Source organism: Lycorma delicatula, chromosome 7 (genome assembly GCF_047948215.1).
Source record: "Lycorma delicatula isolate Av1 chromosome 7, ASM4794821v1, whole genome shotgun sequence".
NCBI classification, from domain to species: Eukaryota; Metazoa; Arthropoda; class Insecta; order Hemiptera; family Fulgoridae; genus Lycorma; species Lycorma delicatula.
This window is the reverse complement of record NC_134461.1, coordinates 136,354,303-136,378,685: the sequence shown is the minus strand read 5'-3', so window position 1 is coordinate 136,378,685 and position 24,383 is coordinate 136,354,303. Positions and strand designations below refer to the sequence as shown.

The following is a 24,383-nucleotide window of genomic DNA, read 5'->3' as shown; positions in this document are numbered from 1 at the left end:
ACTGTATACTTTCCCGTTATAATTTACAGCTGTTCTAGCAGCATACATCGCTATTGGCGGGAAAGAAAAAATTATACTTGTACAATTTAGTTCTACATCATCATAGGATTTTTAAAGAATTCTGTAGTTGGAATCAGTAATTTTGCTTAAATTTTCTCCCAGCCTTCTACCCATATTTATTTTTATATAAGATTTTTCGGTTTTTAATGCAAAACATTCGAAAATTCTATAAATATAAACGTAGTCGCCTAACGGGAAAGATTCTATGGTCTTTGAAAATAAGATCCGTGTTAATATCATTTTTTTTTGCAATTTTCTTATTACAAGCTTCAGTGCAACCATTAATTGATCGATGACCACTCTTACATGCTCAACTCCAGCACATATATTAAAATTTATTATTAATTGTATTAAAATATAACATCCTTAGATTATAAGATAGACAAAATCCCAAATAAAAAAATGTCGTTTTGCCTGTTACTTATTTGATTCTTTAAAATTAATAAATCTCCATGTTAATCAGCTGTACAGGATTATTCCAAGGAAATTTACATTAACAGCTTGTTTATTTATCTCAGAGAAGCAATTAATCCTTCCCAGTCGCTGTAAACCGATTTTAAATTTTATGTCCTGCTTTTATTGAATCTTATATTGAATTCTAAAAAATTAATATCATTAAAATTTAATTACATTGCGTTGTTAATATTAATTCGTAATTCATGATTATTAAAAATAATAGATTCCCGTAATTTGTACGCCATGTTAATCGCGTAACAATAATTTTAAACACATTTATTCATTTATAACTTTAATAAAAATTATGCAAGTAATCTTTAATAATATTCAATTTAAATTCAAAAGTAAAGTTTTTTTTCATTATAAATGCATTACTGTAAATTTTAAATGAATAAATATTAAAAATCTTTAAAAATATTTGTTTTTTCTGTATATTAATTACAGCTATTTTCTTTTTTTAATTTTTCTTGAAAAATTTTTTTTTTCTCATGAATTCAAGGTCATATAAATGTATTGTTCAATTAAAGACTAATTTAATATAATTAAATTTTATTTAATCACCTTAATCAATAACCTACGTGACCGTAATTTATAATAACTACAAACCTATCATCTTTTTTTCTTCTTCTTCTTTGGATTAGACCTTTTTAGATCTCTTTTTCTTTTCCTTTTCTTTCCGTTGTTTCCAGTACTTTTTCATTTTTTACTGTTCTGTAAATTTTCTTGAGCTGTTGTTGCTTTGGTTTTTCTTTTTCATCTAGTTTGAAAACTTCAATTTTTTTTTTTAAATCTATTCTATCTGTTATTATTTTTTCTAATTTTTATAATTTTTAGCATTTGTATGTCAATTTTTCTGTTTAAAATCGTATCATTTTTCATATTCAGTTTGTACATTTTGTTTCTAATTAAAGTTGTACTTCTGAAATTTTTATTTAATTTTAATAAACGTTATTTTCATTAATATTTTTTCAAAATTAAATTCTCTACAAAGTTAACCAGAGATTTTTATATGTTTAATAGTAAATTAACAAAGTTATTTTATTCCTAACCTAAAAAAGTGTATTTTCCGATAAAAACTTTTCGTGTTTTACCCAGCTTTTCTTAAAACCTAAGCAAGACAGAGATCTAGAATCATTTTATTCAGTTTGTTAGATCAAAAACCATAAAGAAGCACCAAATTTATCACTCGATTTGAACCCCAAGAATTTTAGTACGGTTTAATTTCATAGTGGGTACAGAAAACACGGCTAGATGTTTCGCGAGACGAAATTCGCTAACGAACCGTTTTCCAACCTATGCTTATATGAACTTCTTTTCTTATTTGTTGGTATAGAATTATTTCCCGAGAAATTGCTATAAATTTTCAATCATTTTGTATATTGATATATCATAATATTGATATATAATGTATATATATTATTCTAGCTCTAGCTCTACTAATATATATACATATATATATATATATATATATATATATATATATATATATTTGTGGCTGATTCATTTATCAAGTATGGTTGTGAGCAGAAATATGAAAATTTAAATCTGTAGCTAATGAAAAATTCCATGCCTGACCGGGATTCAAACCCGGGACATCCGAATGAAAGGCTAAGACGCTCCCACTCTGTCACGGAAGTCGGAGATTACCAATATACTTTGTTTAGATCATATTCTGAGAAGTCTAATGGATTATTTTGTTTTTTTGTTGTTGTTTTTATTACATCAAATATTAATGAAATTAAATATCTAATTTAAGCGTAAAACAAGTTCTGAAAGTACTACAAGGTCATATTGAAATAATAACTAAGAGGGGATATTTCATTTAAACATGCCATAAACTAAAAAAGAGATAATAAACAAAACGAACGTAAAGAAGGATATAGCATACATAATAGATGTAATACAAACATATTGGTCAATAACATATAATACTATCGATACCACACAAGATCGACTTCTCAGTACAGCTTAAGTTTAGTGAACGTGCAAGTACCAGAGACACTTGATAAAATAATCTTATAAGATTTTTTTTCTGGGTTTTCAACAAAGAATTGTTAATAATATGGTAAGTAAACAATAAAATGTGCATATATGTTTTATTATAAATTAAAAGTTTATTTCTGTTAAATTATGTTCCAAAAAAAAAAGAAGTTAATCAGTAAAAATAAATGATGTTTATAAATTCATTTACTTTTTTTTAAATTCATGCAGTAATCAATAAAAAAAATCTAAATTTTAGGTTTTATAAAATTCATATTAAACATTTAATAAATAACTCAGGAAGAGTAATATTTAAATCTGACTCAAGCAAATTCATAGGTAAAGAATTAATTGAAAATTTGTATTTTCTAAATAAAAATAGTAATCGCATAATAATAATAATAATGATAGATTATAATATAGTCTAACTAAAATAGATAGTGATTACTTTAAGAACTATATACGTATTCTCATTTTCACATTGTATGTATACATATATATATTTATTGTTAACAAAAAACCTAAATCTTTGGCAGAACACATAGGTTATCTTGAAGATGAATGTAAATATAATATATTTATTTCAACTCAAAATCATTACAAGTAACAGCTTAATGAAAATGTATAAGTAATTTATCGAAAATAGAAAAGGAAGATTTATTTATAATTATAATACATTTAAAAGAAACTACGCCGGTTTATCATTAATAAACACTGTCTGCAAAAAGTCGCATTCCAAAATTAATGTAGAGCATCTTAAATTAACTTATCTACAACCGACTGTTTATAATTAAAATAAAAGATAAAATAAATAGGTATTATATTAGGCACGAAAATTACACAAAAAAATACATCAAATAAATTTAAGAATATATGAAAATAAAATTTTAAAATCTTTATTTTATTTTATTTATTTTATTTTAATCGTTCCCATAAAAAAATAATGATGAGTGGGTTTGTTTGTTTGTTGTATGTGCTCAAATTTTTATTTTAGCTGCTATTGGTGCAGAGCGGACCAATATTGATGCGCCGGGCAGCTGCGCGCAGCGTACGAACGATTTATACTCCATACGAACGATTTATCCTGAGTTATATATTTGTATTTTGGGAATAAAAAATCTGATATGGACACCACATAACTTTCTTGTACGCCTATTAAATTACAAATATATATTTTTTTAAATGAAAAAAGTACATAAAATTTTATTTCATTATAACTTTTGATATTTTTTCATATTTTTTTTAATTGTTATTATTGAATTATAACTTATCGTAAATTTTTTTTTACAATCAGAGGTTAATAATTATTAATAAATCAATACATTTAAATAAAAATAAAAAAGGATATGAAGTCTGATTCGAACCGATGTGCCTTCCCCTTGTAAGATCCAAATATTTCATTAAACCTTTATTTGCCTATAACTCTGGAACCAATGAAAATAAGTTCCACTTATGATATATCGTTGAAAAGCTCTCAATGAAGGCTTATTACTGCATTTAAGAAAAAGTTCAATATCAAATTTCTTTTGGATTTTGGGTTTTTTTGGACCCTTTTGGTTCAGTCGATTGCAATCAAAAGGGGAGATGCACAACTAGATGTTATAAAAGTCCTAAATCCAAAACTTCAACATTCTACGGTTAATCGTTTTTGATATGCGAGATACATAAGTACGTATAGACGTCACGCCAAACTAGTCAAAATGGATTCAGGGATAGTCAAAATTGATATTACCGCTGAAATCTGAAAACCGAAATTTTTCTCGATCACAATACTTCCTCTACTTCGTACAAGGAAGTAAAAAGAAAAACATTGGGTTTAGAGCTGTGTTAAAAAATCACAACTTAAGAAACAACTAAAAATGTTTTCAGGATATTTTGAAGCTTTTCGTTGTAAACGTTTTCATTGTCGGTACGCTAAATTTATGAACGTTATTTAGTTACAATCGGTAAAAACAATTTAACCCACAGGGTTGGTCTAGTGGTGAACGCGTCTTCGCAAATCAGCTGATTTCGAAGTCGAGAAATCCTAGTAAAGTCAGTTACTTTTATACGAATTTGAATACTAGATCGAGGACACCGGTATTCTTTGGTGGTCGAGTTTGAATTAATTACACTCTCAAAAACGGTCGACCTGAGACTATACAAGACTACACTTCATTTACATTCATAAAAAACTTCCTTTCATTCTCTGAAGTAATATCTTACGGTGGTTCCGGAGGTTAAAACAGATAAATGCAGAAATATTTAACAAAATCATGTGTAATGAAACATAAACCATGTAACATTTTAGCGGCGGGTCGTAGGCCCCTTTTTTTTCTAGTATTTAATAATATGAATAGAATTTTAATAATTCAATACCCAAGACTATGTATCAGCTCTTTCTTAGAATTACTACTTCTCTCGCGTACCAGAAAGGACAATAAAATCATTTTAAAATTTAATTTTAATGCAATATAAATAATAAAAGAGATAATAAAGTAGAAAATTGTGTTATATAATTTATAAATGAGTACTTCATAATAAAAGTATGAATAATAATAATAATAATAATAATAATAATAATAATAATAATAATAATAATAATAATAAATAATAAATAATAATTAATAATAATAATAATAATAAAGTAGAGTATGAGTACTTCATAATAAAACTCTAAGATTCCAATCTTTATTAAATATTTATTATAAATTAAGTGTATATTCACGTCCAAAGTACAATAATATCTCTGGGATTCCCTTAAAAAGTCAGAACTGTTTTAAAGATATAAAAATGAGCTATGAAATCAGTTTCGCACCCATAAGTATGAAATATGTAGGAGATAATTAAAAAATTAAATAATTTTAACTTATTCTTGTGTTTATATTAATGAATGTAAAATCTTTGCAAAAAAAGAGAATAGTCATTTATTGATAAAAAATAATATTATCGAACGCTATCAAATTAATCAAAAAACTAATTTTTTTGAAACAACACGATACTTCTTTCGAAATTTAAATTATGTTTTCGTTACCTCAACCGAACTATTTCAAAAATTATTCCCACAAATTTATTTAAGATACAATAATAATGTTTTTTTTCTTTTGTAGACAAAAAATTATTCTCTCGAAGTATTGTACGTACATTTACGTAAATATGTTGTAAAATATTTTCCGTTACCTCTTCTAAATTAATAATAATAATTTATTTTCCAACTAGGAACACACTCTTTAAGACAAACAATACAATATCGTTTACAATATACAACACGGTTGCAAATTAGACATAGCTTATGAATTATACAAATACTTCTGTTGACCTACAACAGGCTCACAAGAGTAACTATAGTTTTGTAATTTAAACTTAAATAATTAATGATGAAATAATAGTTTTTGTGATTTAATAATAACTTGAAAAATTAGATATTCCTTGAGGACAAGAGCCCTGTTTTAGAAGTTACCATCAACTTATCATTAAAACATTGAAGAATGTTAAAGATATGTAAATAAGGACAGAAGTGGCCGAGTAGAAATTTAACAATTACTATAAATTATAGAAATATTAAAGAGAAGGAAAATCATTCAGTTTTTCATTAGAAGTCAAAAGGTGATTCACAAAAGCCATAAGCTTTATGCTTCCTAGGATAACTTGTCAATTTTAGACACAATTGAATCAAAAAAAGAACTCAACGTTTTCATATTGAATGAACCAGCGCTCAAGAGAAATTCTGAATTTCTCTTGAAAGCGTCCAGAATTTAAAGCTAGACGTAAAAAAAAATTACGAATCTTTGGTGCCATATATGTAAAACGTCTATGAAAACACTCCTTCTGGGGTCTAGGAAGTACAAAATTACCTTTGCTTCCTATATCTCAGTCAATTAGTCTATATTTTTTTTATTTCTTTCCCCTGCTTCCCGGAGGTAGATCTGTATTAAAGCATAACACAGCTCCGGGAAGTACCTTCGCCTCTAACCACGAGGGCGGGCAGCCACGCCCGGCTATGCCGTTACCAGCCACCCCACCTCCGCAACCGGGTCTTGGTCTTTTGTGCCTGCCTCTAACAGGGGTAACCCCGAGGGGAACCCCTGCCGGGTCTCGGTTTTAATAGCTCAGGGACTCGAGAGTCCCCGACCTACATCGCCGCCGCCCACCTGTGTAACACGTTCCCACGGACAGACGACGACTCCGGCCCTTTCTCATCCCCCTCGCTTCCCTCTCTTTTTCTTTTAATATCCCCGACACGAACGTTGCAATCATGTGAAAATTTTTCTCACTTGCCGGCATGGTCTCTACTATGGACTCTAGGTAGATCGCCCTCGTTTCGTCACACCCCCGCCGCTGCACCTCCCATCTTGTGTATTGGAATACCACATGCTCGGGTGTGTCAGGATCCCCACAATAAGAGCAGTTGTGATCCTCCGCCCGTACAGGTACCTGTACGGGCTCCTTCTGTCTTTAGGAGCTCCTAAAGACCCCATGCCCTGTCAAGAACTGTGTGAGCCAGAAGTTGGTCTCACCAAACCTCCTTCCGACCCAGACCTCGATCCGGGGTATGAGCTGATGTGTCCATCTGTCCTTAGTGGACACATTCCATCCGTGTTCCCAATCGAGCATTAAAACAGCCTGTGCTTCTTCTCTTGATTCGCCGTCATATGTTAGAGCACGTTGTTTGACTAGTTACTGCAGAGGCGGAATTCCCGCCACAAACGTTACCGCCTCCGTTGATACAGACGCGTACGAATTAGTCCATATTTAAGAGCCTTAACTCCACTCCTAAGAAAAAAGTTTAAGTACCTTAAATAAGTATAAATGCCTCAAAAGGAGCAAGTTCAAGATACAAAAAAACGGGAATGAATGTGTCCTAGCAGGTATTCTACGTATAAGATGTTTCTGGCATATAACTATAGATCGGATTTTATTAAAATATTCACCACGCTAGCACTCAATTCATATCTTAAACAAGATTCAACGAAAGCCAAGTAAAGCATTTTTAGAACACCGATCGAGCAGAAATCCCGAAGATAATGAAACTTTTTCACTTATATTTCATTCTTATATTAATATATTTCATTCTTTAGACTAAAAATATGTTTTCCCACGAAAGATTGCAATCAATAGTTAGTTATCCCTTGATATTTCATACTATCGACTTGATCAATACTATCGGCAACTACACTCCGCTATTCTAGAGTAATTGAGATTATATCTAACGTGTGAATTGCTAATTTTCTCGCCTTTTAACTGGAAGATTATGTATTTAGAGTTAAGTACATTTAACGTAATTCCGTTTATGGTTAACCACAACCTAATTTTAAATAAGTTCTCTTCGACAGATTTCAAAACTCAGTCAAAGCTTTTTTCTCTATAAAAAAAAGGGCAGTATCGTCTTACATATGAGACCAAATAACCATGAAATTTGCCAGAACAGAATTCGTTAATATAAATTAAGAACAGAATTAGGCCCAAAACTGACCTTGAGGGACACCGAATTCTAATACTTCCTCGTTACTGAGCGTATTTTTAATTTTAACCTTTTGAGTTCTTCCCTTTAAGTAAGATTCAAACCAGTTAAAAACTAAACCAGTTATACCCGCTTGCTCCATCTTATTTAATAATATATTATGATCAACGACATCAAAGGCCTTCTGGATATTCAGAAAGATGGCGCAATTTTAGAATACTCATTGATACCGTTTACCAACGGTGAGACAAATTTAAGTAAGCCATTTTCAGTATCTAAATTTTTCTGAAAGCCAGATTGTTAACACTGAAAAAATTGATTTTATTAAGAAAGAAAGCCTTGACTTTACTCAGTTTCCAGAAGCTTTTAAAATTGTGAACGCAGGGTTATGGGCCTAAAGTTCCCAACATAATTACTATCTCCTTTTTTACAAATACGAACTACCACTGCTTGTTTAAGTTTATCTGGAAATTTATCCGACTATAGACTTAAATTACATAAATACGCAAACACATGAGAAATATGTTCACACACGAATTTTAGGGTATACGAAGAAATCTCATCAAAATCAGATGAGTTTATAATTGTTTCAAGATAATGTGTAGTCTCTAAGGAAAATAGTGGCTCCTACTTCGGTTGTGGTGAAAATATTGTTATATAAATATCGATTCTGAACTGTAATATTCTCAAGAGATGTTTTTAATTTGCGATTCCTAAAAAAATAGCTATTAAAAATATCCGAAACCTTTTGAACCTCACTAATTATGTGGTTATTTATCTCGGCCTTAATTCCGTCTATTTCATACTTTTTATCCTTTTTACCTATTAGATGATCAATTAGTTCCCACTGTTCCCTAATATTACCAATGTTATTAATAAAGAAGTTTCTAAAATATAATTATTTAGCCCTCCTTGTGTCATAGATAAGTCTATTCCTGTACCTACTGTAATAACTTTTTAAATCTAAATTATACGGTTAATTTTTGACTATTTTTAAATATTTTTTTCCTTTTAATTCTATTTAAAAATTATCGAATACCCAGGGTTTAATTTTGATGACATTTTTTTAATTTTTGTTTAAAACTCTACTTTTTCAGAACATACTTTTAAAAGTTCATAAAATATCTCAAAATCACTACGGCATTTTCATTAAATACTTTATTCCAATCAGCGTTTAAGATCTCATGTTTAAACCTAATTTTTTTTTGTCTTCAGTTATTTGACTGGTTTGATGCAACTCTCCAAGATTCCCTAACTAGTGCCAGTCGTTTCATATCGGTATACCCCCTACTTCCTACATCCCTAACAATTTATTTCACATATTCCAACGTTGCATGCCTGCACAAATTTTCCCTTCTACCTGTCCCTCCAATATTAAAGCGACTATTCCAGGATGCCTTAATATGTGGCCTGTAAGTCTGTCTCTTCTTTTAACCATATTTTTCCAAATGCTTCTTTCTTTATCAATTTGCCGCAACACCTCTTCGTCATTTTATCCATCCATCTGATTTTTAACATTCTCCTATAACACCGCATTTCAAAAACTTCTAATCTTTTCTTCTCAGTTACTCCGATCGTCCAAGTTTCACTTCCATATAAAGCTACGCTCCAAACATATACTTTCAAAAATATTTTCCTGAAGTTTAAATTAATTTTTGATTTAAACAAATTATATTTCTGAATTAAGGCTCGTTTCGCCTGTGCTATTCAGCATTTTATATCGCTAACTAAATTAATAACACTATATTGATTTAAAATGCAACATTCTGAGTTTACTTTATATATAAGCTTTTAAATATCACTCCAAAAATGTAGACAATTCTTTGAATGTTTTACATTTAATGAAAAAATTATCTACGAGTATACAAATGTTTGTATCCAACGTAGTAGGGGTGTTGACCAAAGACTCTATACCACTTGAATAAAGCATTTGTTTATTAACAATATCGTTATCCTTAAAAGATTAAAATTAATTGCTGTCCTACAAGCTTTATAGGATTGCTATTCTGGATAACTAAGAAATTACACAACTCATTAATAAATACCTTCGCTGTCGACCAATGATATTGTGAATTATTTTGTTATTTTTTTTTTATTTAATATCTTCGTGTATTTCATGCATTTACCTCAACATTATTCCACCAGTATTTTAAATATATACTTTAATCACATCAATAATTTATTTTGTAATTAACTGTACACATTATCCTGACATGATCTAAATAACGTATTATTATGTACCGACCAGATTAAAATATTTATTCATTTGTTTTTTTGCGTTGTTTTTTTTACTTCAAGAAATATTTATCAAATAGACATTTATCAAGAAACATTTTTCTTATTACCTTTGTATTTCTTGTAAACAACTTTTTTTTCAAACGAACAGCAATTTTATAACCACATTTAAAAAAACAACTTTTTTTTTAACCACATTTAAGAAATAAAAAAGATAAAATATGTTGGTTTTTTTTAAAATTTAAATTGATTTAAAATACCGCTCGAAAAATCCACTTTTTTAATTCTCTAAATTTCACCTTTGAAATCGGCATAAAAGTAAGACTTTGTGAATTGTTACCAGTAATCTTCTCAAATTTACGCTGATTTCTAAAGGTCAAAATTTACAGAATTAAAAATCTATCTTTTTCTTTTTAATCAGTATTATTTATTAATACGTTAATATATTAATAATAGGTTAATTTATCACTTTCTTTAATATGACTGTAATGCATATAAAGAAAATAATGCATAAGAGATGACAGTCATGTTACTTTTTCTGAGGGTAGTGATGTCCCTGAATACAGAAGCGAAAATTAAAAAATTAAAACTTGAGTTATTTTATTACAGATAAATAAAGTATATACATATACTAAACAACCTCATTAAACAAAAAATATATTTTAAAATACAGCAAATGCCTATAAATACTTATTCGAAAAGATTGTTATAAAAACTGCGCCCCGCTTTTATTTAACTAAATATTTTCATTACTTTTAATTTTAAAATTTAATAATTATTACATTTATTTATTAGATATTTATATAATTTATTTTTTAGTTTTCAGTGCATTTTTATATTTTTTAATAATATATTATCTTTTTTTGTTTAAAATTCTCAATTTGATTTAATTCTTATCTTTTAATTTTTAGAGGGGTTTTCTAATTTGTTTCAATTTTTTATTAATGTTAATATTAATATTAGTTAAATAAAAGCTTTTTTAAAAAATAATTTTTTATATGTAATCAAATATATTTTTTTGTTTTTTTTTTATTTACTTTGATTTTAATCCGATTTAGTAGTTAGCAAGCAGAGGTTAAATTGAAGGTACACCAATATGTAACTAAGTTTCTATATTACACTGTTTATCCTTTTGTTAATTATGTCGGATTCTGGGAAAGAAATGTTTTTAACATTGATCGATATAAAAGAAAAGGAAGAACATTGACTAATTACTAACCTATTGCCACAGAAATGAATTGCTTGATATATATTTTTTTTAATTAAAAAAAAAATCCATAACAATGTATTTATTCTATCATTGGTTTAAATCAATAATCCCAATATTCTCTCTCATAGAAAAGATACAGAACGCAACTTTCTATAATGGCCATTAATACACTCTTGCGAAGTTTACGACACTCGCCAAGTCTCGTGTAACTTAATTCACACACGTATATTTATGGCTATCATTATAGGTTCGATGTATAATGTACTACTTTGGGCTAAAAATATGTAAATTTGTATAATGCATATAATTTAAAATTACTCTTTTTAATTATTGAAATTTAGTTTAAAAAAAAATTATTTTAAAAAATCACTTTCAAAATATTCACTTTCATTTCTACATGAATTCCAGTAAGTCCTAATTCAAATCCCGGTCCAAGTTAGCCTGACTGGAAATACAACATTTATGCTACAAAAAAAAAACCCATATTTATTCGTACAAGTTTTGAGCTTACGTGGTAATCTATTAAAATAATAAATTATAAAATTAATTGAGTTACTTATTATCTTCAGAATTATTACAACTATTTTAAAGAAGAAAGGACTTATTTTTAGCAATTATTCAAGAATGTGAACTTTAGAATTCAATTTAACAGAAACTGGGTAAAATAATTCTATTTTCACTTCCTTGTACGAAGTAAAGGAAGTATTGTAATTCGAAAAATTTCGGTTTTCAGATTTCAACGGAAATATTAATTTTGACTATCCTTGAATTCATTTTGACTATTTTCGGCGTGACATCTATACGTACGTACGTATGTATCCCGCATAACTCAAAAACGATTAGTCCGTAGGATGTTGAAATTTTGGATTTACGACTGTTGTAACATCTAGTTTTGCACTTCCTCTTTTGATTACAATAGACTTGAGCAAAAATGTCCAAAAAATCCTAAAAAAATTTGGATTAACTGCAGTAATAAGTCCCCATTGAGAGCTTTTCAACGATATATCATAATTCGTAATTACTTTCATTGGTTCTAAGATTATAGCCAAATAAAATTTTAATTAATGAAATATTTGGATCTTAAAGGGGAAGGCACATCGGTTCGAATCCGACTCCATTTCTTTTTTCTTTTTTTTTTTTTTGTTAACTTTTTTTAATTGAAATATATTGATTTATTAATATTATTAACCTCTGATTGTAAAAATAACTTTTACAATAAATAATAATTCAATAATAATAATTTTAAAAAAATATATGAAAAAAATCATAAGTTATTAATGAAATAAAATTTAATGTACTTTTCATTTTAAAAAAATGTATATATGTAATTTAATAGGCGTAAAAGGAAGTCATGTGGTGTCCACATCAGATTTTTTTTTAGATTCATTAACTTACATTCATTTTTACAATTATATCCAAATAATTCTGAAGAAAACAAAAAGTTGACTCATGATCATCATCAAATTCTGTTTTGTAAATAATAAGTTGTAAAATGAAATTAAGAATTAATAAATTATTAACAATAAATAATAGAAATCATCACTTTCTGTGTGTAAATATCTTTCTAAATAAAACAAAGAATTAAAGCTTATAATATTCTCTAAATCTTATACACCTCTTCAATACTGCTGAGGCTTGGAAATTTTGATTACATTTAGTACAGGTTTTATTAAAATAACTAGCAATGCTTCGCTATTGCTATATATATATATATATAGAGAGAGAGAGAGAGAGAGAGAGAGAGAGCGAGAGAGATCTCTCTCTCTCGCTAAATGATCTCTCTCTCGCTAAATTTAAATGAACACAATTGAAAATTTGATAAAAAAAATTAAAAAACCGAACTTCACAAGTTTTACCTTTCACTTATTCTCCTTCCCCTTTTCCCTTTCCAACTTCTCCATTTCACCCTTCTCCCTCATCCCTCTCCCCACTCCCAGTTTCCTTTTTACCCTTTCCCTTTTCCCCTTTTCTCTTTCCATATCTTCCCCATTTTCCATTTTCCCCTTTTTCTCTTTTGCCCGCGCGTAAATCGGTCCATTAATTTTTTGATCTTTAGCAGATACACATACGAATATGCCTTTTATATATATATATATATATATAGAATAAAAAAGTCTGTTTATATATTTGTTTGTTTGTTTCGTAAATATCTCGACACCGGCCCCACCTAGCGAGTATAGTTTTTGGAAAAATATTTCTTTTCACGTAATTAATATTCATATTCTGAATACGAACCAAATCGGTCCATAAATATAATTTTTCTAATTATCTCAACCCCAGCGCCATCTAGCGGGTTCATTTTTTGCAGAGATAATTCTTTCCATGTAAGTAACATGTATTCTAAATATGAGGCAAATCGGACCATAAATACAATTTTTCGAAATATCTCGACGCCAGCGCCACCTAGCGGATCCAAACCAATTCAGAAACCTTCCCTGGCATGCGTCCAACCATTCCCCAAAGTTTCATTGCTATCGGATGAACGGTTTAGGAAGTCATAAGAGACATAGAGACAGACAAACATTCATTTTTATATATATAGATTATTGGTAGTTATAATTAATGTTTCATCAATTTTTCAGTTTGATAACTATCTCTACATGCGAGTTACAAAAAAAATCCTACATTTAACAAAAAATGTAATAAACTTATAATTTTTTTTTAAATATTGTAAGTTAGAAGAACTATTCATTGAATGGGAATAAATTTCCCTCCGAATCCGTTTATGTATAATGGAGATATTTGTATATAAATTAATATTTTAATAACAAAAACATTAATTATTGTTAATAATTCAGAAAAATTATCATATTTATTTTGTGATCATTTTGGTAATATCTTAACGGTGCATTTAATACGTAATACTACTAATTACGATTTTTTTTTTTTTTACAAATAAAATTTATTTCATCCTTAACTATTTTACAAACTTTAAAAACTGTTGCGCTATGTAATATTAGTTTCCCATCAAATACGTTATTTTTTATTATAGCTAAGTTACTCCACTTTAATTAAAGTTTAGATCTTTATGTCTTTTCTTTTTCATGATAATTTTCGTTAAAAACTAATTTCCTGATTATGTAACTTTTATCGGTGCGAAGAAAATATCTCAATCTAATTCCCAGATCCACTTCTAAAGTTATGAACCGCCAACGGCATACGTTCTACAAATACTTCCCGATTCTAAGACTTGAGAAATTCTGACTTACGGCAATATAAAAAGTTTTTTATTTTGTTTTTGAAATAAAAACTTTCATACAGTTCCACGTTTATTTCGGCATCGATTTTATGTATATAATTTTTTCCGTTACTTTTTAAAATCTTTTATTTAACTCGCTTTAGGAATAATCAAATCTTGCAACATATCTTTTGATCTATCGTATGAAAATCAATGAAATTTGGTATACGTACGTATCTTCGATGACAATACAGCACTACGGTGTCGGAATTTGATATGAACCACCCCCACGCCACCGCGCACTACCCCTACGCTAAATTCATGCATTTAGTTGAAAATTTTAATTTCTCATGAACTATTGTGTGAAAATGATTGAAATTTGGTACACGTATGTAACTTCGATGTCTAAAAATAAATATTTTAACTTTTTTTTTAGTCTTAAAAAAAAAAATTACAAAGATATATTTGATTACATATAAAAAATTATTTTTTAAAAAAGCTTTTATTTAACTAATATTAATAAAAAAAGGAAACAAATTAGAAAAACCCTCTAAAAATTAAAAAATAAGAATTAAATCGAATTGAGAATTTTAAACAAAAAAATATAATATATTAACAAATATAAAAATGCACTGAAAACTAAAAAATAAATTATATAAATATCTAATAAATAACCAATAAATAAAAAATAAATGTAATAATTATTAAATTTTAAAATTAAAAGTAATGAAAATATTTAGTTAAATAAAAGCGTGGCGCAGTTTTTATAACAATCTTTTCGAATAAGTATTTGAAATAAGACGTTTGCTGTATTTTAAAATATATTTTTTTGTTTAATAAGGTTGTTTAGTATATGTATATACTTCATTTATCTGTAATAAAATAATTCAAGTTTTAATTCTTTGATGGTTCAAATTTGCACTGAGATGACCTTTAAGGGTTAATAAGATTAAAAATAAAAATTAAATTTAGAAATCTTGCACAAAGTTATTACATTTTGACGGTAATCTGAAAAATTATTAATTATTATAATTGTAATCGTAATTATGAATTCATTAAATAAAAACTCATAATTAATTAAAATGAAACTTTTAGCGGAAAGAGTACGTTCAATTTGGCTTAGATTACAAGCAGAATTCGAAGATGAACTTCAACTATGTGAGAACACGTACAAAGAAAGCGAGTGGGTCCATTTTCCCAGATTGTCAGTCTCAACTGGAGAGGTTCCAGCAGACCTTATCCGCCTCCTGGCGTCGTTATTGAAAATGAAAATGAAGATTAATTGTTGTAAAAATAAATGTTGTGTTGTTTTAAATAAATTATAAAAACTGCGCCTCGCTTTTATTTAACTAAATATTTTCATTACTTTTAATTTTTAAATTTAATAATTATTACATTTATTTATTTTTTATTTATTGGTTATTTATTAGATATTTATATAATTTATTTTTACTTTTCAGTGCATTTTTATATTTGTTAATGTATTATATTTTTTTGTTTAAAATTCTCATTTTGATTTAATTGTTATTTTTTACTTTTTAGAGGGGTTTTCTAATTTGTTTACTTTTTTTTAATTAATATTAGTTAAATAAAAGCTTTTTTAAAAAATAATTTTTTATATGTAATCAAATATATTTTTGTAATTTTTTTTTTTTTTGTATGTTTTTCAAATAATTATTTTCTACTCTCCTGTAGAATGGTGTGGTTTTTCTTCTTACTTTGACATGTTAGAATAGTTAGAAAAAATTGGAATCTTTAGCTTCTCCAACCAATAATACGTAAAACGAACTATTAAATAAATAGAACGTATTTCTTTTTAAACAATTACGATTTCAAAATATACGGTTTTTGTTTTATTTTTTTTTAAATGTTTGATTTTTTTATTTATAGGCTCTTGGCATAATGAACTATTTCATTTAAAAATATGTAAATTCGTACAATGCGGTTTATTTTAAATTACTCGCATTTTAATTATTGAAATTTAGTTCAAAAGAAGTTAAAAGTTAAAAACAAATTAAAAATGTCAAAAAACCACTTTACAAATGTTCACTTAATCTTTTTACATGGTATTTCTACGTCAATTCCAGAAAGTCTTAGTTCAAGTCCCGGTCCAAGTTAGCCTGACTGGAAATTTAACTTTTATGCTACAAAATTTTCATGCCATATTTATTCGTACAAGTTTTGAGCTTACGTGAAAAATTTATTAAAATAATATAACCCAAAATTAAATCACTTATTATCTTCAGATTATTTTCAACTATTATAAAGATCGAAGGCGTTTTTTTTAGCTATTATTCAGAAATTTAAACCAGTATGATAGTGTGAAATGGACATTTTTTAGCATATGAAAAATCCCATTCCTAATCGGGATTCGGTGGTCCTGAATGCCTACCCGGGATCTATCACTCCGCCTCGGAGATCGGCATTTATATTATGTATCATTAAAATCGATTACATTAGAAAAAACAATCCAGTTTACAAATAAGCAATTTCATAATAATATAGAGTTCATTTTCAGCGTAAAAAATAATATTGCAATAAAATAAAAGTATTTGTAATATAAACTAATTATTTTTTAAGTATATGTTCGAAAAATGATATCAAACATATGTCCTGTAAGGGTTTGTTTGACGTAGCCAAGTCTATCACCAAAGTTGTGCGTGATTCTTTCACACAAATCACCTTGAATTCCAGTAATAACGCGTCGAATATTTGCTTTCAAGTCATCAATCGTTAGTGATGTTTGTTATAGACTTGTGACATAACATAACCCCAGCGAAAACGTTCACACAACAGTGGTGGCCAATTGTCATTTGCCATTTCATGAAATTATCGATCCATCAAACTTTTGACACAATATCTGAACTGTTTCAGCAGCTGTGTGGCATGTGGTACCATCCTGTTGAATCCACAACTTATTCAAATCAAAATTTTCTAAATTTACAAACAAAAAATCACGAATCGTAGCTAGGTAGCGTTCACCATTTATTGTAGCAGTATATCTTTGTTCATTACAAAAAAAAATGGCTGAATGATGCCACCATCCCATAATCCACACTAAACAGTGATTTTTTTTTTCGGAAGAAATGGTCACTGTTGGTCACTGAGTATAAAAGTAGCTTAGTAGACAAGGAAACTCAGACCTCCAGCCCAACAACCAGTATATTACCTTGAACTTCATGTTAATTTGCTTTCTCTTCTCCCTCTCAGGAACCTTCCATGTCAAACAATCCAGGTGAAGATTCAGGTACCTTACATTTTCTATATGCAGGATTAAAATACCATCAAGGTAGACTTATGGGCACTCTCCTCTTCTATTTGTGAATTTCAATAACTTCAAATATTTTTATCTGTTCTAGTAATCTTTTTACTTATTTACATTACGTAAGAAATTAATTGATTCGTATATTATTCCAGAAGATTCCATATATCAATTCTAATTCAGATTCTTTGGTTCATAACCACCTGTGTCGCTTCTACATATAATTATTTACCTGTAGATTGTTATATTCATAGACTATCAGGCTTTTAAGTAGAACCAACATCAAATGAAAAACCGTATACAGTATCGTTAAAATCTAAATTTTAATTGCTTCAACAGAGTATAGAACTATATTAGAAAAGAAAATGATTTGATGAAAAAATTAATTAAAAAGAAAATTAAAATAATGACAGATTTACTAAGCGACTTCCCACGATTATTATTAGAAAAATATTACTTAGTTTCTAGTAATAGTTTTTATTCTAGCAACTTGTATTTCTAGAAATAAACTTGATGACTCTAGCAACTTTAGAACCAGTTGTACGTAATTTTTTTTCATTCTTACCAACATTTGTTGTTAGATTATAAAAAAAAAAATGTCCACTGATTTATACCAGGTTACTCAAAAATATCTAGACATAATAATAATAATATCTGGACATAATAATTATGTCCATTGCATAGCAATTCCTTTTAATCCCAGCAGTTTGATCAAGACAAATATCATATCTTCACAAAAATGAAGCTCTAGTTAGTTATCCAGCACATTGAAACTAATTTTAAGATAACTGGTTGGGGTTATAACTGGCTATGTAAACTGGTATTTTTTTTTACACAAGTTTATAGAATGGAACGTAAGGGCTTGCACATTACCATGTTGTGTATTATATGGTGGAAGTTTCCAACATATAACACAAATATAAAATGACTTCGTATATTTATTATCCCGTATCATATATAATTAATTCAAATTCTGTAATTTTGCATTAATTCTCATATTAAAATATGTAAGATAACATTAAAGTATTAATAGTCTTCGAAATTAGTTATTTTAAAGAAAAAGGTTGATATTAACTAAGCAAAAATAATGGGATTATTATTTCACTTATTATTCCTACACTGTATATTATTTTATTGTAAATTATATCACAATTGTTTTAAACTAGATCTTTATTAAAATAACTGGAATTTTAAAGAAATATTCTGCACTGCATTTATCATTTTCTATATTGTTTTTTTTTTCAGAGAACTATAATACTTTTTTTAACTAATTAAAATAACTAATTTCACAGGAAAATTGTAAATTAGAGTGGGAGGTAACAAGCCAAGAAGTAAAAGACCGTCTATACAATGAATTTGGTATGACTAAGGATTCAGTTAAACAAGATATTGAGCATCTAAAGACTTGGGTAAATAAACAACCGCATTTACCACACGTAGCAGGTAAATAAATTATAATTAGCAAAATAAGAACTAACAAAAATATTGCTTACACTAATATTAAGTAAAACCAATTCTATGAAACAATATTTAATATATTCTCATTAAAATAATCATCATTTGAGAGTTTTAAGATATAACTTTATACTTATAAAATCATGAGAGTTATTAGATTTCCATACCAAATAAAGGTAAAATATTAGGTAATATATTGTTTTATTTCATAACAAGGAACATCAGTTTGTAAATTATCTTTTTATTCTCCTTTACACAGTGTATTCAACTTAAAAGAGGCTCCTTCACTTAATTTAATCTACAAATAATAATTTATTGGAAAACACTTTCATAATAATTTGCAAAAAATGCTGAAAATTATGTCCATCCACTTCTATGCTCATGATAACACATTTGATCATATTTCTGACTACTCTTATTAACTGTAACCTGTCAATTTCCTTGATAGTATTGATAATGTTTATCTTCAATTTTTGCAGTGTGTGTAAATTGCTCATATAAACAAGTCCTTTTAAGTAACCCCACAAAAAGAAGTCTGAACTAGTTAAATCAGGGGATCTTGGTGGCTACAATTTTTTAGAAATGGTTCTTCCACTGAAAAAATCCTGTAGCACCTCCATAGTAGAGAAAAAATGTCACTGTCCTGTTGTAACCAGTAGTCACATTCATCCTCTTGCAGTAATACTATGAACTGTTGGATAATTTCTTAGTAGACAAAACATCCACAGTTTAAAAAAAAAAGGGTTTCTATTATTGTCGCCTTGAAACCACAGACCATACACTTATTCTTTGTGGGTATAAGGGAGATTCAAAGAGAATGTGCAGGTTTTCAGTACCCCAGATCTGATAGTTCTGACTATTAACATATCCAACAAGTGAAACCGTGCTTCATCTGTGATAAACACTTGATCAAAAATGTTTCCTTTAATGAAATTTTTGAACCATTGACAATAGTGACTCCTTCTGGCATAATCAGCATTAGTTAGCTCATGGAAAACTTTCATTCGATACGGATAAAATTTCAGTATTCTCCTCACTGCAGTGTGAGCTGAATCTAGTGAAATATCTTTTTCTGGCTTAATTTCTGCAAAAATTTATGAGACCTTCTATCTAACTTCCACTTTATTGTCCTGTACGGCCGATGTCATTAAAACTAACCCTAGCCTGTGTTGAGCGTGTTTCAGGTCTAACACCGAAACTGTTTCACAAAATTATTTAACTAACTTCTGGATAAAACTTTTCACTGGTGCTTCCTTTTCAAATTTCTCCCTGAACATTTGCTGACACACATCATGAGATTTCCTCTCTAAATAAGTTTCCATTACAACAAATACATGTTCTTCAACAGTTAACCGCATTTTAACAAACAATTCATAATTACGCAGCCTTGTTCAAAAGCCAGTTCTTAATACAGATTGGCAATACTTAAATGTAGGCAATATACAGTCCTTCCCACTCCAGCTCCAACATTTTTGATATTATTTTACCCATTTCACACCAATATATGCACTTTAACCAAAATATATATATAAGCTAATGAGTGATGGGACCTCTTTTACGTTGAACACTCTGTAGTTATGTTTGTATGTATGTATGTTAAGTATCATAAGAAAACAGTTTGTAGATGTCTGAAATAAGAAATAAGATACGCCTGAAACTTGGATAATAATCAAGATAACAAGCAACCCAGACTAAGGTACATAAGAAAGTAAGGAATAAAGTGGTACCCGTTGGTTTCTACAACATATACGATGTCCCATGGTATTTGGTAAACTTCAAGGACTGATTCAGGGTGCCAAAATAAACCAAAAACTTCATGTGGGCAAATACTTTTGTTTAATTTTCCCTCTGTCCGCCATTTTATTTTTTCTTCAAATAACATTTAAATCTTTAGAGCAGATTGTATTTTATTTGATGTACAGATTGTATTTGATGTACATGCATCCAACAACATATTTTATTTTGTAAAATATGTTGAATATTTTATCTTTGAAAATTCAAAAATGGCGGCCATTTAAATTCTTTAATCAGTAACAGATCGGGTAAATGTTATTATATCAAATTATTTTGCATTAGATAAAATATTAAACTTTTTATTTTAAATGAAATTACTTCTTTATCTGTTGAAATCGGTTGATAAACAAGTGAGATATGGCTGAAATTGTTAAAATTGATAGCAAAAATTATGCAGTCCAGCAATTTTGTTCTTGTTCTATTACTATTTTAATAATAGAAATTAATTAGTTTTTAATTCAATTAGATTATAATAATAGAAATTATTAATTACTTTTAATTCACTTATTGAAGGGAAATTTGAACTTTTGGATCGAAGGGAAATTTGAACTTTTGGATCGTTAAACATTATTTATGTCCTGAATCAGACTTTTAATTTTGGCCAATAACTTATGGGAAACCTTTACTTACCAATGTTAACATACTGGTATGCCAAGCCCATTGAAATTCCTCCTAAGATATGCAGGTACACAAGTGGTGTCTTCAATCTGAACACTGCAGGGTATATTTGTGTAATTAACACCATTACTTTTAGAAAAGGAGTGTCTGTTTTATCACAGATACTTTACATGTGTCGCAGCCAGAACAAAGACTGAAAAAAATAGGGGAAAGCAACATATTACTATATTCCTCTGTCGAAAAACAGTGCATTATACATGTTGCACACTCAGTAAAGAAGCATTATGAAAATAAGATATGTAAGATACTTCAAATATAAGAAATACTAATAAAAATTGCTGTCTACGGTAGTACAAAATTCCTCTCCCTTCAGCTCATGTAGAGAAGAGAGTGAAGAAATCGATTATAAAATAGAATGTTTATATTTCAGTACTTATGATAAGGTAATATGTATCAGGGAGAACAATGGGGAACCACCTCTTTCCTCAGTAAGTCTGCCATAGAATGCTTGACATTCTTGAAAACAGTAATACCATTTTTTATAACCGACTTGTATTAAATGTCAAGTAATTTACAACTGTTATGATCATATACCTAATAGATAAGCATAATAAGAATAAAATTTTTATAATGAAATATTAAGAATCTATAATACTCTAATTATTATTAAATATTAACTACAGAAAAGTAATAAACTCTTAATTTTTTTTTAATGTTTTAATTATTTCAACATTTAAAAAACGGCCTATCACTGGAAAAAATGACCAGTAAGTGAAAAACCGTTTGTTCAGTATAGGCAAGAAAAATGAGAATATTTTGGGGCCTATTTTTTTAGAATACGTTTCAGTTTCATATAAGTTTTAAACTTTGTAAGGCTAAAAATATATCTTTCATTAGTCGTCAGAGTTTGAAGAAAAATAACGGGATGAAGTGATATAGCATAACAAAAAAGTGATATGAGAGTAAAATAAAACCGCCTTTTATAATTTACAGCTATTAGAATTCGAATTATTAAAATTTAAATTAATCAAATTTATATTACACTTAACTTAGAAACCCAATTAATAAAATTAGCGAAAATATGAACACAGTACCAAATTGTATTCATCCAATTAATCTGGAATTCTTAATTTGGAATTCATCTAATAACACAATCGTTCCCAACCTTTTTTGTTGACTGACGAGATTTCACTGAACCCCCATGATATCGCGACACACATTTCTTTTTGATCAACAATAATGATTATACTTGTAATAATATGTAGTATCTAATTCTAATCATCAGTTACTCAATGTACATAGAACGGTGTTAACAAGTAAGCGGGCGGATTCTTCTAAATCCAGCATGTCGATCGGCGTCAGAAAAAAACAAAGGCCTGAAATCTATACTGAGAAGTCCGAATAAAAAAATTACATTATTGTTCATTTAAAAAGTCACCGTTATTGAAATTTGTAACTTCAATAACAAAGTTAATGAAAGTACTTTCTTAACTTCTAGTACTAAACTTTATTAACTTCTTCAGGCACTGTTTCTTATTTTGGGTAAACTGATTTTCGAAACTTTCCCTCAGTCTTGAAAAATCCCTACTCTGAGGGATAAATCCCTCAACACGGCAACAATGAACATTCAGTTTATTACCAAAGAAAACGTAACCTAAGTATTGTTGCTGGTATTCACCATCACTCAAAATTATCGACAGGAAGAAAGATTAAATGACCGACAGTCTGTCTCATTTAACCGCATAGAGACTTTCTGAATGATGTAAAATCTATTTTTATATTCTAAAAATTCGCGACAATCCCACGATACTAAGTGACACACTATGTGTTGCAACACACCGTGTTTGGGAACCAAAAATAACAAACAGCTTCACTACCCAACTTAAAACCAACCTTTTAACTACTACATCACCTATAAATAATTAATATTTCAACATTAAGACTTAATGCTTATTAAAAATGGTAATAAATAGAATACTGCAATTTTTTTTGTAAAAAGAGGAAGTAAAAATAGTAAATTTACTAACAACTTTCAAAATAAAAAAAATGTGTTTTTAATAAATATTTTAATTAATTATGTTATAAATTTAGTAGGTCAGACGTAAAGTATATATTTTATTGGCTTTTTTTTTATTGCAGATGATGAATTACTGGAAACGTTTCTATTTAGCTGTAAAAACAGTTTAGAAACAGCTAAAACAAAATTGGACCAATATTACACGGTTAGAGCAACAATGCCGGAATATTTTTTGGAGAGAGATCCAACAAATCCTCAGTTACAAAAACACATGTAAGGAATCTTTTTTTTATAAATTTTATACATCCTATCTCTAAATAAATCGATTCATAATATTTAATTTTAATCTAAATTGTAAATTTAGTGAAGGAACTATTAATCTAGTACTCTGTACCACCGTTTAAGCGTTACTATTTTCTATAGTATTTACAAAAATACTATAATATACATATACATTTATATATATATAATAATATACTAATATTATTTTATAGCATTTTCTTCATTTAAAATAAAACATAATAAAATAAAAAAATCAGGTACAGTTTCCCAGCGAGAGAAAATTATGCAACACTGGCTACAAAGGGCTTCGCCATACCTTAACCAGTTTTAACCAAGATTAAATAGTATCAGAAATGATAATGGAAAAAATGATAAAATCCTTTTTATCTAGCTGAA

The 24,383-nt window shown here is 28.2% G+C and overlaps 1 protein-coding gene across 1 annotated transcript in view; it reads left to right on the top strand.

Moving 5' to 3' along the window:
* Positions 1-2,389: 2,389 nt before the first annotated feature.
* Positions 2,390-24,383, top strand: part of LOC142327511 (alpha-tocopherol transfer protein-like) — a 60,514-nt gene continuing 38,520 nt past the window's right edge. Inside the window, exons 1-3 of the mRNA XM_075370638.1 lie at positions 2,390-2,581; positions 19,114-19,264; positions 23,828-23,978. Of these exons, the coding sequence (XP_075226753.1) occupies positions 2,579-2,581; positions 19,114-19,264; positions 23,828-23,978 (305 nt within the window). The 5' untranslated portion in view covers positions 2,390-2,578. The remainder of the gene's footprint in view (positions 2,582-19,113; positions 19,265-23,827; positions 23,979-24,383) is intronic.